The sequence below is a fragment of the Mycteria americana genome, chromosome 18 (assembly GCF_035582795.1).
Source record: "Mycteria americana isolate JAX WOST 10 ecotype Jacksonville Zoo and Gardens chromosome 18, USCA_MyAme_1.0, whole genome shotgun sequence".
In the NCBI taxonomy this organism is placed as follows: domain Eukaryota; kingdom Metazoa; phylum Chordata; class Aves; order Ciconiiformes; family Ciconiidae; genus Mycteria; species Mycteria americana.
This window is the reverse complement of record NC_134382.1, coordinates 2,819,640-2,832,663: the sequence shown is the minus strand read 5'-3', so window position 1 is coordinate 2,832,663 and position 13,024 is coordinate 2,819,640. Positions and strand designations below refer to the sequence as shown.

At 64.7% G+C, this 13,024-nt stretch overlaps 3 protein-coding genes across 4 annotated transcripts; 1 reads left to right on the top strand and 2 right to left on the bottom strand.

Annotated features, from left to right (window-relative positions):
- Positions 1-1,376: 1,376 nt before the first annotated feature.
- TMEM269 (transmembrane protein 269) lies at positions 1,377-3,626 on the top strand. Its single transcript, XM_075520842.1, is given in 9 exon segments — positions 1,377-1,437; positions 1,541-1,634; positions 1,709-1,848; positions 2,018-2,082; positions 2,456-2,697; positions 2,782-2,879; positions 2,969-3,112; positions 3,193-3,393; positions 3,493-3,626. Coding segments are annotated over 9 exon segments (1,179 nt in total).
- Positions 3,627-4,619: 993 nt separating this feature from the next.
- Positions 4,620-5,833, bottom strand: SVBP (small vasohibin binding protein). The gene is made up of 3 exons (XM_075520649.1): positions 5,670-5,833; positions 4,937-5,058; positions 4,620-4,839 (listed from the first exon to the last, which is right to left on the bottom strand). Exons 2-3 carry the CDS (start codon positions 5,054-5,056, stop codon positions 4,753-4,755), a joined length of 207 nt encoding a protein of 68 aa, XP_075376764.1. The 5' UTR covers positions 5,057-5,058; positions 5,670-5,833; the 3' UTR covers positions 4,620-4,752.
- A 1,668-nt stretch (positions 5,834-7,501) lies between these two features.
- LOC142418571 (E3 ubiquitin-protein ligase TRIM62) lies at positions 7,502-11,620 on the bottom strand. Of its 2 annotated transcripts, XM_075520603.1 has the most exons (7): positions 11,470-11,620; positions 11,408-11,438; positions 10,407-10,849; positions 9,741-9,836; positions 8,992-9,248; positions 8,808-8,923; positions 7,835-8,220 (listed from the first exon to the last, which is right to left on the bottom strand). In XM_075520603.1, the coding sequence occupies exons 1-7, from the start codon at positions 11,603-11,605 to the stop codon at positions 7,968-7,970; spliced, it is 1,332 nt and encodes a 443-aa protein (XP_075376718.1). In that variant the 5' UTR covers positions 11,606-11,620; the 3' UTR covers positions 7,835-7,967. The 2 variants fall into 2 exon arrangements, with proteins under 2 accessions (XP_075376717.1, XP_075376718.1); XM_075520602.1 differs by having other exon boundaries at positions 7,502-8,220; positions 10,407-10,823; positions 11,408-11,571.
- Between the last annotated feature and the right edge of the window lie 1,404 nt (positions 11,621-13,024).

Genomic DNA, 13,024 nt, shown 5'->3' with positions numbered 1-13,024 from the left:
TTGGTATGGGTGCTGTGAGCATGGCATGGGTGTTATGAGCATGGCATGGGTGCTGTGGGCATGGCATGGGTGCTGTGAGATTGGTATGGGTGCTATGAGATTGGTATGGGTGCTGTGAGACTGGTATGGGTGCTACAAGCATGGTATGGGTGCTATGAGCCTGGTATGGTGGCGTGGGTCTGGTACGGGTGCTGTGAGCCCGGCACAGGTGGGTGCAGCCCTTGTACGGGCGCTACAAAGCACGGCAGGGGTGCTGCAAAGCGCGGTACGGATGCCATGAACCCGCCATGGGTGCTGCAAAGCGCGGTACGGATGCCATGAACCCGCCATGGGTGCCACCGTCCCGCCCCGGGTGCGACAAGCCTGATGCGGGCGGCACAAGCCTGGCGTGCGTGCCGCGAGCCTGGCGTGGGCGGTGCAGGCCTGGTGTGGGTGGTTCGAGCCTGGCACAGGTGCCAAGAGCCTGCTAAGGGTGCCACAAGGCTGGCGAGGGTGCTGCGAGCGTGGCGCAGGTGTGCTCCACACCTGGCACGGGCGTCGCGAGCCTGGTAGGGGTGCCGCGAGCCCCGCACGCACGCTTGCGAGCCCGGCATCGGTGCCGCGAGCCTGGCACGGGGCCTTCGAGCCTGGCACGGGTGCTGTGAACCTGGCACGGGGCCTTTGAGGCTGGCACGGGTGCCGTGAGCCTGGCACGGCCGCCCGGGCCCCCCCGGGCCAGCTCCTCCCTCGCCGGTGGTGCCAGCTGCCTCCGAAAACCCCTGTGTCCTCTGGCCGGACCCACCCCCAGCGGGGTGACTCAGCCGGCGAAGCCTTTCCTTATATAACGCGGCGTCCGTGCCGGGCAAGCGCCCGCCGAGCCGCCCCTGCCTCAGTTTCCCCTTGCCGGGGCGTCACCGCCGCCACCACCGCCGCAGCCATGTGGATGGTGTCACCGCCGGTCGGTAAGTGCCAGCTCGACGCCCCGATGCTGCTCGGCCCCTTCGCAAGGCGGCTCCCCCCCCCCCTCCAAAATCACCGTTTTGGGGGGTTTAGCGGAAAAATAAGGGTCATCGGCTGAGCGCCGCGCGCTCGGCCCTGCGAATTGGGGTAGAAAAGCGTAAAAACCGTAAAGCAGCCCCCCAAAATAGTTTAATTCTGCACCTCCTCCGGCTGAACCCCCTTTGTCCCTCAGCTCTGGGGGTTCCGAGACCCCCCCGGGGGGCACAAGCCCCCGTAACACACACGGGGTCACCCGGGAAGAGCCAAAACTGCCTTTTTTTCCCCCCAGAAATAGTAATAAAAAGCACCAGCAGCGGTGCGGGGCTGAGGAAATCCCTCCCGCCCCAGCCCTTTGCTTTTGGGGCTAGAAACGCCAAGAATAGGCAAGTTTGAGTGCCATGGCGATGCCTGGGTATTGTGACGCTTGCTGGCACCGGAGCCGGTGTGGCGGCAGCACCGGTAACTCTCCCCGGGAGCCTGATCCTGCCCGGTGCTGGGGAGGGTAGGGATGGTGACAGCGAGCCCCCAAATCGCCGTTTTTTGCCCCTTTTCGTCTTTGGAGACTCCAAAACACACCGGCTTAGCCCCAGCCAAGGAAAAGAAGCAGGGGACGGCGCAGGGCACGTGCTCAGCCCCCCAAAAAAACACCGGATCCGGTAAAATCCAAGGCAGCGGAGCGACCATCCCGGCAGATCGGGGGGGATTTTCCACCCCCGGCCGCCCGGCTCAGCCCGTACCGGCGGCGCGGGGCGCAGTGTCCAAAGGTCACCGGTGGCGGTGGCCGCATCCGTCCCGCTGCCGGCACGCGGAGCCACCGACGCCGGCAGGATTCCCCAAACCAGGAATATGTTTTAATTCCTTGCTACCGAGGTGGTTTGGGGTTGTTTGTTTTTTTTTTACACCTCGGGAGCCGTTTTCGGTGGCGTTTCGGCACCGGGACAGCGATGAGTTGGCCCGGGCTCAGCCGGGAGCGGGTAACGGGGGGCGGCGAGGGGCGGGGGCGGCTCGTGTTTTGCTCTGACGTGCTGTTTTCTTTCAGATGAAGGATCTCACCAGCTTGCCTGGCTTTGGGACCACGGCAAAGGCAGGGTGCAAAGCCCACTAGTAGGACATGACCCTTAAACTCTTTCTCTAAAGCTTAGCCCTATAGGTATATAAGATCAATAGAGCTTAAAACCGGGGTTGGCTTTTAGTCTAAGCTTGGGTTTGGATTTCTTTTTCTTTTTTTATTTTTTTGCAGTTCTTTTATTGGTTTATTTGGTTTTACTTTCGCCTCCGGCGGGTAGATAAGAAGCAGGGCTTGCACAAAAAATCCCGCCACTTGCTAAAAGGCTTTTGGGCGCTTCGGTTTGAGGAGGGGAACAGCCAGCAAGGCTCCCGCCGTCGGCAGCACCCCCCAAAATCTCCTCCAGCCCCTTCCCAGCACTGGAGGCGGGGGGGGGGGGGGGGGCTGCGGGGCTTTGCCCCCCCTCCCCAGCACCGACCTGCTGCCTCGGGGGGGTTTAAATCACTCCCCGGTTGGAAAGCGGCCGTCGGTTCTGCCCTTCACCGGCCGCCTCGGCGGGTTGCAGGTATTTTCCAGTCCACGAAGAAGCTGTTCCTGAGCGAGCGAGCGGGCCGGGGTTGGACGCTGGAGTTCATCCGGAAAAACGCTGCTAACGGGCTCTCCGTGGCCAATCTGGTGGCGGGGCTCTCCTCCGTCCTCTGCAGCCTCAATAGGTGGGGAAAAAGGGGAAATGGGGTGAAACGGGAGGGGTTGCAAAGGGGGGGTCACCCCGTTTTTGCCCTCTCCGTCCTCCCCAGGCAACACCACCACTCGTGCTGGCTGCTGCTGGTGGGGTTTCTGCTCGATCTGGCTGACGGAGCTGTTGCCCGACAGCTCGACGCCTGCTCGGCGCTGGGTGAGTCTGTCCCGCCGCCCCGGGAGCCCACTGCTGGGCTCTCCCCCTGCCCCCTACCCCTCTGGCAGCTGCCCGCTCGCTGCCTGCAGGTGCCAAACTGGATGATTTCGCCGACTTCACCACCTTCGGGCTGGCCACGGCTCTGCTGCTGCAGCCGCAGGGCGTCCTGGACGGGCTGCTGGCCATCGCCTACGTGATGGCCGTGTTCGCTCGCCTGTGCTTCTTCTCCAGTGGTAAGCCGAGCATTTTGGGGGGCATCAGGGGGGTTTGGGGGCGATTTCCCCCCCCTGGCTGAACGCCTGGCACCCAGCAGGGATCCCCTTCACCTACCGGGGGCTGCCCTGTCCCTACGCCTCCTCGCTGCTGGCGGGCACCTTCCTGCTGACGGGGGGTAACGTCACCCTGCTGCGCGTCACCGCCATCGTCATGATCCTCTTCATGGTGGATCGGGGTTTCTACCCCCACGACAAGGTGCTGGAGTCCCAGCTCTGGAAGAAAGTGGTTTACGCCGGAGGTAAGGACAGGGACAAAATCAAGGGGGGGGTAAGTAAACCCACCGAGACGGCGGCGGAAGAGGAAGGAGCAGATCCCAAAGGCTTTTCCCAATCCGCAGGGGTGGCAGCCGTCCTCTTCTCACCGGCACTGGTGGCTTCCGTCTATTGCCTCGCCTGGTCGATGTCCTACATCATCTTCCCCTTCGCCGTCTGGAGCTGCAAAGCCTAACCCCTGCCTTCGCCTAACGCCTAGTAAAGCCTTCCTCTTCCTCCTCGCTCTCGGGTGCCGCCTCCTCCACCGAGATCTCCCTTCGCTCTTCTAACCACGGCAGCCGAATCCCAGCTGCGGTGGGAGCCTGTTTAGAAAAGAAAAGAGAAATAATTGAGCGGTAGGAAAGGCTCTGCTTCGGGGGAGCCCCAAAATACCCTCCCTGCACCCTGTCCCTCACAGGGGGGATGAGTGAACCCCTGTCCCCCACTACAAGAACAACAGCCCCACTCCAGAGACCCCCAAACCCTTCCCTGTGCGGGGGAACGTGAAATTTAGGGATCGCCACCGCTGTACATCATTAATTTATTACGAGGGAGAGGTTTACACCCCCAAAATCCTGACTGTAACGAGGTAGCCCCCTCCCCAGGGGGAGGAAGCCGCCGATCAAATCTCCAGAGGGTTTCCGAAACCCAATTCATCGGCAGTGTTTTGGTATTTATTATTTTACTCGTCGCTGTAGGGAAATAATCTCTCTAATGTGTTTTATTTTTCCCTCCCTCTTGGTGTTTGCTCGCTGGGGCGTGGGAGGGAGGTGGAAGGGCAAAGCGGGATTTGAAGCCGGCGATCCGAACTCTCTGGAAAGCCGGAGGATGCCGGACGATGGCGGTGGCTGGAAAGCGGAGGGCGTGTGGGTGGAGGAAGGAAGCGAAGGTCAAACCTTGCGCCGAGCGGCAGAGAGAAACACTCGGGGTCCCCGGGGAGGCTCCCGCAGCGCCAGCAGCTGCGAGAGCTGGACGCAGCCCCTGCCGTAACCCCCCCACGGCCGAATCCAGGCACCGGCAGGGCAGGACCGTTCCCCTTGGCAGGGAACCGGCGGGCCGAGGTCTTGCTCGGCGTGAGGAGGGCCGGACCTGGCAGCCGGTGGCCGCAGCTGCTCTGGCGCCCGGCCCCAATCCAGCCTCCCCCACGCCATTCCCAGCCGGCACCGGGCCGGACCGGAGCCGCCAGCGCCGCTGAGGGACCAGGAGCCGGAGAAACGTGGAACCACCACAGATTTTATTTAAAAAAAAAAGCAGTTATTTGGTAATAAATAACAAAGGGGTTAGAAAAAGGGACAGGCAGCAGATGGGGGGGTCTGGGGTCGTTTGGGGGGGCCGCGCATGCCGCCTCACTCGCCAGAGGCCTGCATCTGCTTGCAGAAGGAGTCGAACTGCTGCTGCTCCAGCTCCGTCATCACTCGGTTGAGGGCATAAATCTGCACGGGGAGGGGGGAGAAAGAGGTGATGGGGGGGGATTCGGCCCCAGCGTTGCCATCGTTGCCACCCCCCCCCCCCCTGCCCCGGGTCACTCACCTCCGCCCTCTGCCTCTGCTTCAGCTCCTGCTGGGCTGATTTCTGCTTGGCCTTCTCCAGGCGAGCCGCCGGCTCCCGGGGCTTCGGCCTCTCCTTCCGCCCGCCCCCACTCGGCTCCATGGCTGGGGCAGGGAGTGGGGGGGGGGGGTCACCCCCGGGTCCCCCGCTCCCCCTTCTGCCAGCCCCCCGGCCAGCTTCCCGTGCCTAGCCCTGGCTCCACAGCCCCCCGGGCCTGCAGCCCCACCCCTGCCCCACGGCCCCCCCCGGCCAGCCCAGCGGCCCCCACAGACACCCTGGGCCCAGAGGTGCCCCCCACACCCCAGCGGCATCCTGAGCCCCACGGGCTCCTCCCCGTAACACCCCACACGTCCCCCAGCTCCCCCAGCTCCCCACGCTCCACCCCACAGCCCCCCCCGGCCCCACAACCCCCTATAGGTCCCACAGCCACCCGTGCCCCACGACCCCCTCTCCAACCCACAGCCCCTCTGCCCCCCATGAACCACGGCCCCCCGCAGCCCCACAGACACCCCTGTCCCACAGCCCCCCCGCCCCACAACCCCCTCTCCATCCCCACAGCCCCCCACGAACCACAGCCCAGCCCCACAGACACCTGTGCCCCACAGGTCCCCGCAGCGCCCCGGCTGCCGCAGCCCCTCAGTGCCCCTCCATGCCCCGCCCCAGCCCCACAGCCCCCGGGTCCCCTCAGCGGCCCCCCCCCACCCCCTCCCGGTACCGGCGGGGCCGTGCCCGGGGCAAGATGGCGGCGGGGGCGCGCCGCTGCCCGGCCTGCGGCGCACGCGCGGACGTGCCGCCGGCGCAGGGACTGCCCCCAGCGCGCATGCGCGGGCTGCCACCGCCGCGCGCCCAAGCGGGGCCGGCAAGAGGGCGGGGGTTGCAGCAGCGCCCCCTGGCGGGCGGGAGGGGACCCGCGGGGGGCGGTGCCCCCCATTTCCCCCCTATATAACCCACCCCTATACATCGCACCCCGGTACAGCCCACCCCTATATAGCCCTGCCCCTGGACAGCCCACCCCCTATACAGCCCCCCCATATGCTACATCCCCTGGATAGCCCACCCCTGTATATATCAGACCCCCTATATAGCCCACCCCCTATACAGCCTGACACGCGCAGGGCCCTACAGCACAGCCCCGCTCTCCACGTCATGTCCCCCTATATACCTATACCTCACGCAGCCCAGCCCCTCCACGCGGCACGGCCCCATAGGCAGCATCCCCTATATGGGAACTGCTCCTATACGTAGGCAGCATCCCCTATACGGACCCCTCCTCGTCACCCTGGCGTCCCCGGGGCTGTGACAGCGCGGCACAGCCTGGCATGGTACACCACGGCACCGTGTAGCCCATATGGTGTGGCACAGCATGGCGCAGTACAGCACAGCGTGGCACACCACGGCACGGTGCAATACGTACAGCACGGTGCACTGCAGCACGGTGCAGAACCTATGGCCTGGCACGGCACGGTGCACAACGGCACCGTGCCGTGCATATAGCACGGCACAGTATGGTGCTCCAAGGTATGGTGCAGTGCATATAGCACGGCAGACCATGGTGCACCACAGTATGGTGCAGTACGTATGGCGTGGCACAGCACGGTGCATGATGGCACAGTGCTGTACATACAGCACGGCGCACCATGGCGCAGTACAGCATGCACGGCGTGGCACAGCACGGTGCACAATGGCACAGTGCCGTACATATGGCGTGGCATGGTACGTATGGCATGGCATGGCACAGCACAGCGCACAATGGCACAGCACCGTACAAATGGCATAGCACGGTATGTATGGCGTGGCACAGCATGGTGCACAGTGCCGTATATACAGCATGGCACAGCACAGTGCATGATGGCAAGGTGCAGTACCTACGGCACGGCACGGCACGCATGGCATGGCACAGTACATACGGCATGGCATGGTATGTACGGCATGGCACAGCACGGTGCACGACGGCACGACGCAGTACATATGGCATGGCACGGTATGTACAGCGTGGCACAGCACGGTGCACGACGGCACGGCACAGTACATACCGCATGGCACGGTATGTACGGCGTGGCACAGCACAGTGAACAACAGCACGGCACAGTACCTATGGCATGGCACAGTATGTACGGCGTGGCACAGCACGGCGCACAACAGCACGGCACAGTACCTATGGCATGGCACGGTATGTACGGCACGGTATGTACGGCATGGCACAGCACGGTGCATGACGGCACGGCACAGTACATACGGCATGGCACAGTACGTACGGCGTGGCACAGCACAGTACGTATGCATGGCACGGTATGTACAGCGTGGCACAGCACGGTGCAGGACGGCACGGCACAGTATGTATGGCATGGCACGGTATGTACGGCGCGGCACAGCACGGTGCACGACGGCACGGCGCAGTACAGACGGCACAGCACACCACGGCCCGGTGCAGTACCTACGGCGTGGCAGGCCATGGTGCCCCCCGGCCCGGCGCGCCCCCCGCCCAGGGTGCTCCACCACCCAGCCCCTTCTCTCCAAATTCATTTATTGCAGCAGCCCGGACCCCCCCCCCCCGGGACCCTCCTGGAAGCACAGGACAGAGAGAAGGGGGAAAGGCCAGATCCTGCCCCGTGCCGGGGGCAGTTCCTGGGGCAGGACCAGCCCAAACCTCCACCAAACAGCGGGAAAACACCCGGGGGGGACACACACGCCGAACCCCGGGGCCACATCCCCCCGTTAGATGCGAACGGTGTTGATCCGGAGGGGCTGGACGTTCTTGCCGTTGGCGTGGCTCTGCCCGGGGCTAAAGTAAGAGCAGAGCTTGCCGGGAAACCTCTCCCGGAAGGTGTAGAGCCAGGACATGTCGTCGGCGTTGTAGAAGATGAGAAGCCCCTTGTCGTAGTCCAGGAAGACCCCCACCTTCTCCAACTTGCTCTTGACATTGAGCCGGGTCCAGGGCTCGGTGCAGGCGCTGTACTGGTTACCGTCGTGCATGACGATGCAATAAAAACCTCGGCTGGGTTGAATTTGGATGCTACCCTTGCGGGTGACGGCTTCGTGGGCCAAACCGATCATCCACTGGGTCTTCTCGGAGACCACCACCTCCCAGTAGTGGACCCCGCCGCCGAACGCCTCCGAACCCAAGACCGAGACCTCCACGTCGAAGCGTTTGGGGGAGTCCTGCAGCGGCTGGGGGTGCAGGTTGCCGTACGCCACGATGGTGCAGTCGTCGGAGAGGATCAGGCGGTGGTGAGCAGTGCCGGGGTCCAGCGTCAGGGCTGCCGGCACTGGGGGGGGACAGGACACGGGGACAAGGGGGGACAAGCGTCAACGCAGCCCCCAGACCCAGCGCAGGTGGCTCTGCCCCGCCAGTTTGCAAACTACCGTGGTGCAGAGGTCACTGGTGTGTCCCCATCCCTCACCGGTGCGTCCCCATCCCTCACCAGTGATGTCCCCGTCCCCGTCCTTCACCGGTGTGACCCCCTCCGTCACCGGCATGTCCCCGTCCATCACCAGTGATGTTCCCATCCCTCACGGGCACATCCCCATCCCCATCCCTCACCAGCGCGTCCCCATCCCTTGCCGGTGATGTCCCCATCCCCATCCCTCTCCGGCACATCCCTATCCCTCACCGGTGATGTCCCCATCCCTATCCCTCTCCGACACGACCCTGTCCCTTGCCGGTGATGTCCCCATCCCTATCCCTCTCCGGCACGACCCTGTCCCTCGCCGGTGATGTCCCCATCCCTATCCCTCTCTGGCACGACCCTGTCCCTTGCCGGTGATGTCCCTGTCCCTATCCCTCTCCGGCACGTCCCCGTTCCTCGCCAGGAACCCCCTGATCCCGCAGCCAGCTCATCCCCGCGCCTCTCACCGGGATGGATATCCTGGAAAAGGGATTTCCAGATGGTGTACTGCAGCGGCCCCATGTATTTGGAGGTGGGAAAGTCCTCGTAGGTCAGGTTGGTCTCGTGGATCTTCCCCTTCAGCCTGCGAAGGAGAGATGATGAAGAGGGGGACGACATAGGGGACCCCGGTGTCACTCCAGCCTCACCCACCTCTCGGAAAGAGAAGCGACGCCGGCTAAAAAGACGTGTTTGTCGGCTTCGGCCAAGCGCTCCTGGAGGATCTGGCTGCCCTCCTGCACCTTGCGGAGCTGCTGGCTGTAGCGTTGGATCTTCTGCTCGATGTCGGTCAGCGTCCGCGCCGTGTCCGCCTCCAGCTCCTCCAGCATCGCCTTCTGCCGCTCCCGCAGCAGCCGGTGCAGCCGCTCGAAAGCCTCCCCGATAGTCACCCGCAGGCTCTTGGCTGAGGACTTTTGGGGTGCAGGTGGGCGTCAGGACCCCCCAAACCTGCCCCAACCCCTTCATGAATCCTTAATTCCCAAAATAAACCCCTACGGCCCCGTTAACTCAAACAATTCCAGATGCTCCAAGCATCCAAGGATGGATATTTGACCCCACATCCCTACAGAAAACCTAAAAAACCCCCGTTGCTGGTGGGAATGGAGAGAAAATTGAACCTCGCTGGAAGCTGAATCCCTGAGCAAGGAGAAGGAGATGAATATAAAATAAAAATTAATTTAAAAGATAAATAAAAGCAGCCCCGAAGGAAATAAAAGAGGGATGAGCCACCTCATGGGTGGCTTTGTCAACCTGCCAGCGGATTTTGGGGTACCAGAGAAGGAAAAAAATGGGGCAGATCCATGAAACTGGGGGGTCTGGGGTCTTTGGAGGTCCCAAAGTCAGGCCGGCGAGGCTTGGGGCTGGGGTGCTATCAGGGGGCACAGCCGCGTCCCCGCTCGTACCTTGGTCTCGGCCAGCTGCCGTTTGAGGAGGTGCAGGGCTTCGGTGTGGCCGCGCTCGCTCTCCTGCAGCCCCTGGAGCTGCTCCTTCAGCTCCCGCTGCAAGACGGGGAGGAAAAAAACCCATAAAATAGGGGATTTGGGGAAAAAAGGGATCCCAGCAGGCAGCTTTCCTGCCAAAACCCAGCTCGTGGGGTACGGGGGTCATGGGAAAGGGGGTGCAGGGGGTGGCAGGGGCATGGTCGGTCCCTGCCGGCACGGGGGTCCCATCCCAGACAGAGCTGGGGGGCGGGTAATGGCTTGGGGGGGTCCTACTTGGGGGCAGCTCAGCAGATCCATGGGGGTGCATGGCTGCCTGGCTTGGGGGTCCCAAAGGACTCCCAGTGTGGACAGACAGACAGATGGGCAAGGGGGAATCCCACGGGGGCAGAGACGTACAAGAACATGTGGATTAATGGACGGACAGACAGATGGGAGGAAGCCACGGGGCTGACCCCAATGGGGACAGAAAGGGTGCAGGGGCAGACAGACAGGAGCCAACACCGAGGCAAGAGGGGACAGATGGACAAAGGAGCTCAGAGGAGCAGCCCAGGGCAGGGGATCCTGGAGGGATGATGCTTCATGGCCAGGACGGGATGGAAGGATGGAAGGAGGGACGGATGGACCCACCTGCAGCTCCTCGAAAGCATCGTCCACGTTGGTGACCTGGTGCTGCTCGTGCATGGCGGGTTCGTCGCAGAAGAAGCAGACGACGGCGCGGTCGGTGAGGCAGAAGAGCTTGACCTTCTCGTGGTCCTTGCAGGGGAAGGGGCTGCGCTGGGCGCCCAGGATGGCGTCCAAGGGGAAGGCGCTGTAACGCTCCACGATGTTGGCCAGCTTGAGGCTGGGGGCCAGGGTGGGTTCGGCGAAGGTTCGGCGACACTCGGGGCAGTCGCGGGTGCCCTGGGGCTCCTGGCGCACCCAGTGCTCGGTGATGCACCGGCGGCAGAAGTAGTGCTCGCAGCCGAAGCTCACCGGGTCCTGGTAGATGCTCAGGCAGATGGAGCAGAGCAGCTCGTCCTTCAGGCTGCAAGCCATGGCTCGGGGCTGGGGGCAGACGGTAAAGGGGGGTCCTGGAGCGGGGGGAGAGCTTGGGGGGCGGGGAATGGGGGGCCTGGGTGTGAGGCTGCTAATGAGGGGGGCTGGGGAGGGGGGATGGAATGGGGAGGAATTGGGGGTCAGGCGGCAATGGGGGGAGCTGGGAGGGTTGCAGTGGGGAGGAACTGGGGGGTCAGGTGGCAACGGGGGGCTGGGGCGGTGGCAGTGGGGGGGACCGGGGGTGAAGCTGATATGAGGGGCCTGAGGGTGTAATGGGGGGCTGGGGGTGAAGATGATATGGGGGAGCGGGGGGGCGGGCTGTAATAGGGGGGACAGAGGGGGAAACTGATATGGGGGAGCCCGGGGGTGGGGGCTGCAACGAGGGCACCCAGGGGAGCGGCTGCAATGGGGGGGCCGGGGTTGAGGCTGCCGGGAAGCTGCAACGGGGGGACCCGGGTTCGAGACCGCCCCCCCCCCCCCTTGCTCCCGGCAGGACCCGGGTTCGAGACCGCTCCCTGCTCCGCGCCCCACCAAGACCCCGGGTTCGAGGCCGCCCGCCGCCTCCCCCAGCCGCCGGCGCCCGCTGCCCTCACCCAGCCGGTGCCGGTGCCGGTGCCGGTGCCGGTGCCGGTGCCGGTGCCCGGGGAGGGGGGAGGGGGGAGCGATCCCGCCGCCGCCTCACAGCGCTCCCCGCCGCGACGGGCGGGGGGTGGGCGAGGAGGAGGGGGCGGGGCCGCGCGGCACTTCCTGCCTCCCCCCCCGCAGCCACAGTGGTGCCGCCCCCGCCCCATTGTCCCCCGCGCGGCGCGGCCCACCGGCGCGCACCACCGCCCGCCCGCGGGGGGGGTGGGGGGGGGCGCTTAAAGGGGCCGCGGCGCCGCTTGCGGGTGGGCGCTTAAAGGGGCCGCGGCGCTGGGACGGCCCCGGAGCCGCTCCCCGGGCTCCGCCGGCTGCTCCAGCCCGGCCCCCGGCCCCGCAGCCCCCGCTCTGCGCCCTCCTCCCGCGGCACCTCCACCCGTGTCCCGTCCCCTCCAGCCGTCCGTCCAGCCGCCACCCGCTCGCCTTCCCAGCCCTCGGTCCGTTCTTCTGTCCCTCTGCCTGTCCATCTGTCCACACGTCCCTCAGTCCCCCGGCCAGTCATCTCCCCGTCCGTCCCTTAATCCCTCCATCCATCCGTTTGTCCATCCGTCCTTCCATCCCTCTGTCCCCCTGTCCCTCCATCTGTCTGTCCCCTCCATCTGTCCATCCTTCCGTCCCTCCGTCCATCCTGCCATCCTTCTGTCCCTCCATCCCTCTGTCCCTCGGTCCCTCTGTCCCTCCATCTGTCCATCCCTCCGTCCGTCCATCCCTCTGTCCCTCTGTCCATCCATCCTGCCATCCTTCTGTCCCTCCATCCCTCTGTCCCTCGGTCCCTCTGTCCCTCCATCTGTCCATCCCTCCGTCCGTCCATCCCTCCGTCCCTCTGTCCGTCCATCCTGCCATCCCTCTGTCCCTCCATCCCTCTGTCCCTCGGTCCCTCTGTCCCTCCATCTGTCCATCCCTCTGTCCGTCCATCCCTCCGTCCCTCTGTCCGTCCATCTGTCCAGCCCCCAGCTTTCTGCGCCCACCCGCGCTGCCCCCATCCCACCCCCCTGGCAGAGCAACAGGGGACCCATGGGGAAAAAGGGACAGGGGACACCACGGGTGACGCTGGCACAGGCATTGCTGAGAAAACACCATTTCCCCCCCCAGTTTTACCAATTTGGCCAAAAATCACCTTGAGAGGAGTTTTGGGTGACGAGCTCGCACCGTCCCCTCCTGTGTCACCGTGATGCTTGGCCATGGTGGGACCTATGGGGACCTATGGGACCTATGGAACCTATGGGGACCGGTGGGCTTTGCCAGCACCAGCTGCCCCACGGCAGAGCCGCCTGCCCCACAGCGAGACTTCCCCCCCAGAAGAACCCGGGGAACCCTGGGGACCCGTCCGGTCCCCCCTCGAGGACCAAGCAAGGCAGAGGACGGGTCCCCCCAGCCCCGGGGCAGGAGGGGGCCGGCGGGCCGGGGCCCAGGGGTCTGGGGCCGGGAAGATGGAGGGGACGCACGCACACACGCACGCACGCACACGCGATGCCCGGGGGGTTAAGCTGCATATTTCGGAGGCGGCGTGAACGCCTGGCCGGGAGCCAAGGGGAACAAGCGCCTCGGCTTTCGCCGCCGAATCGCCCCGC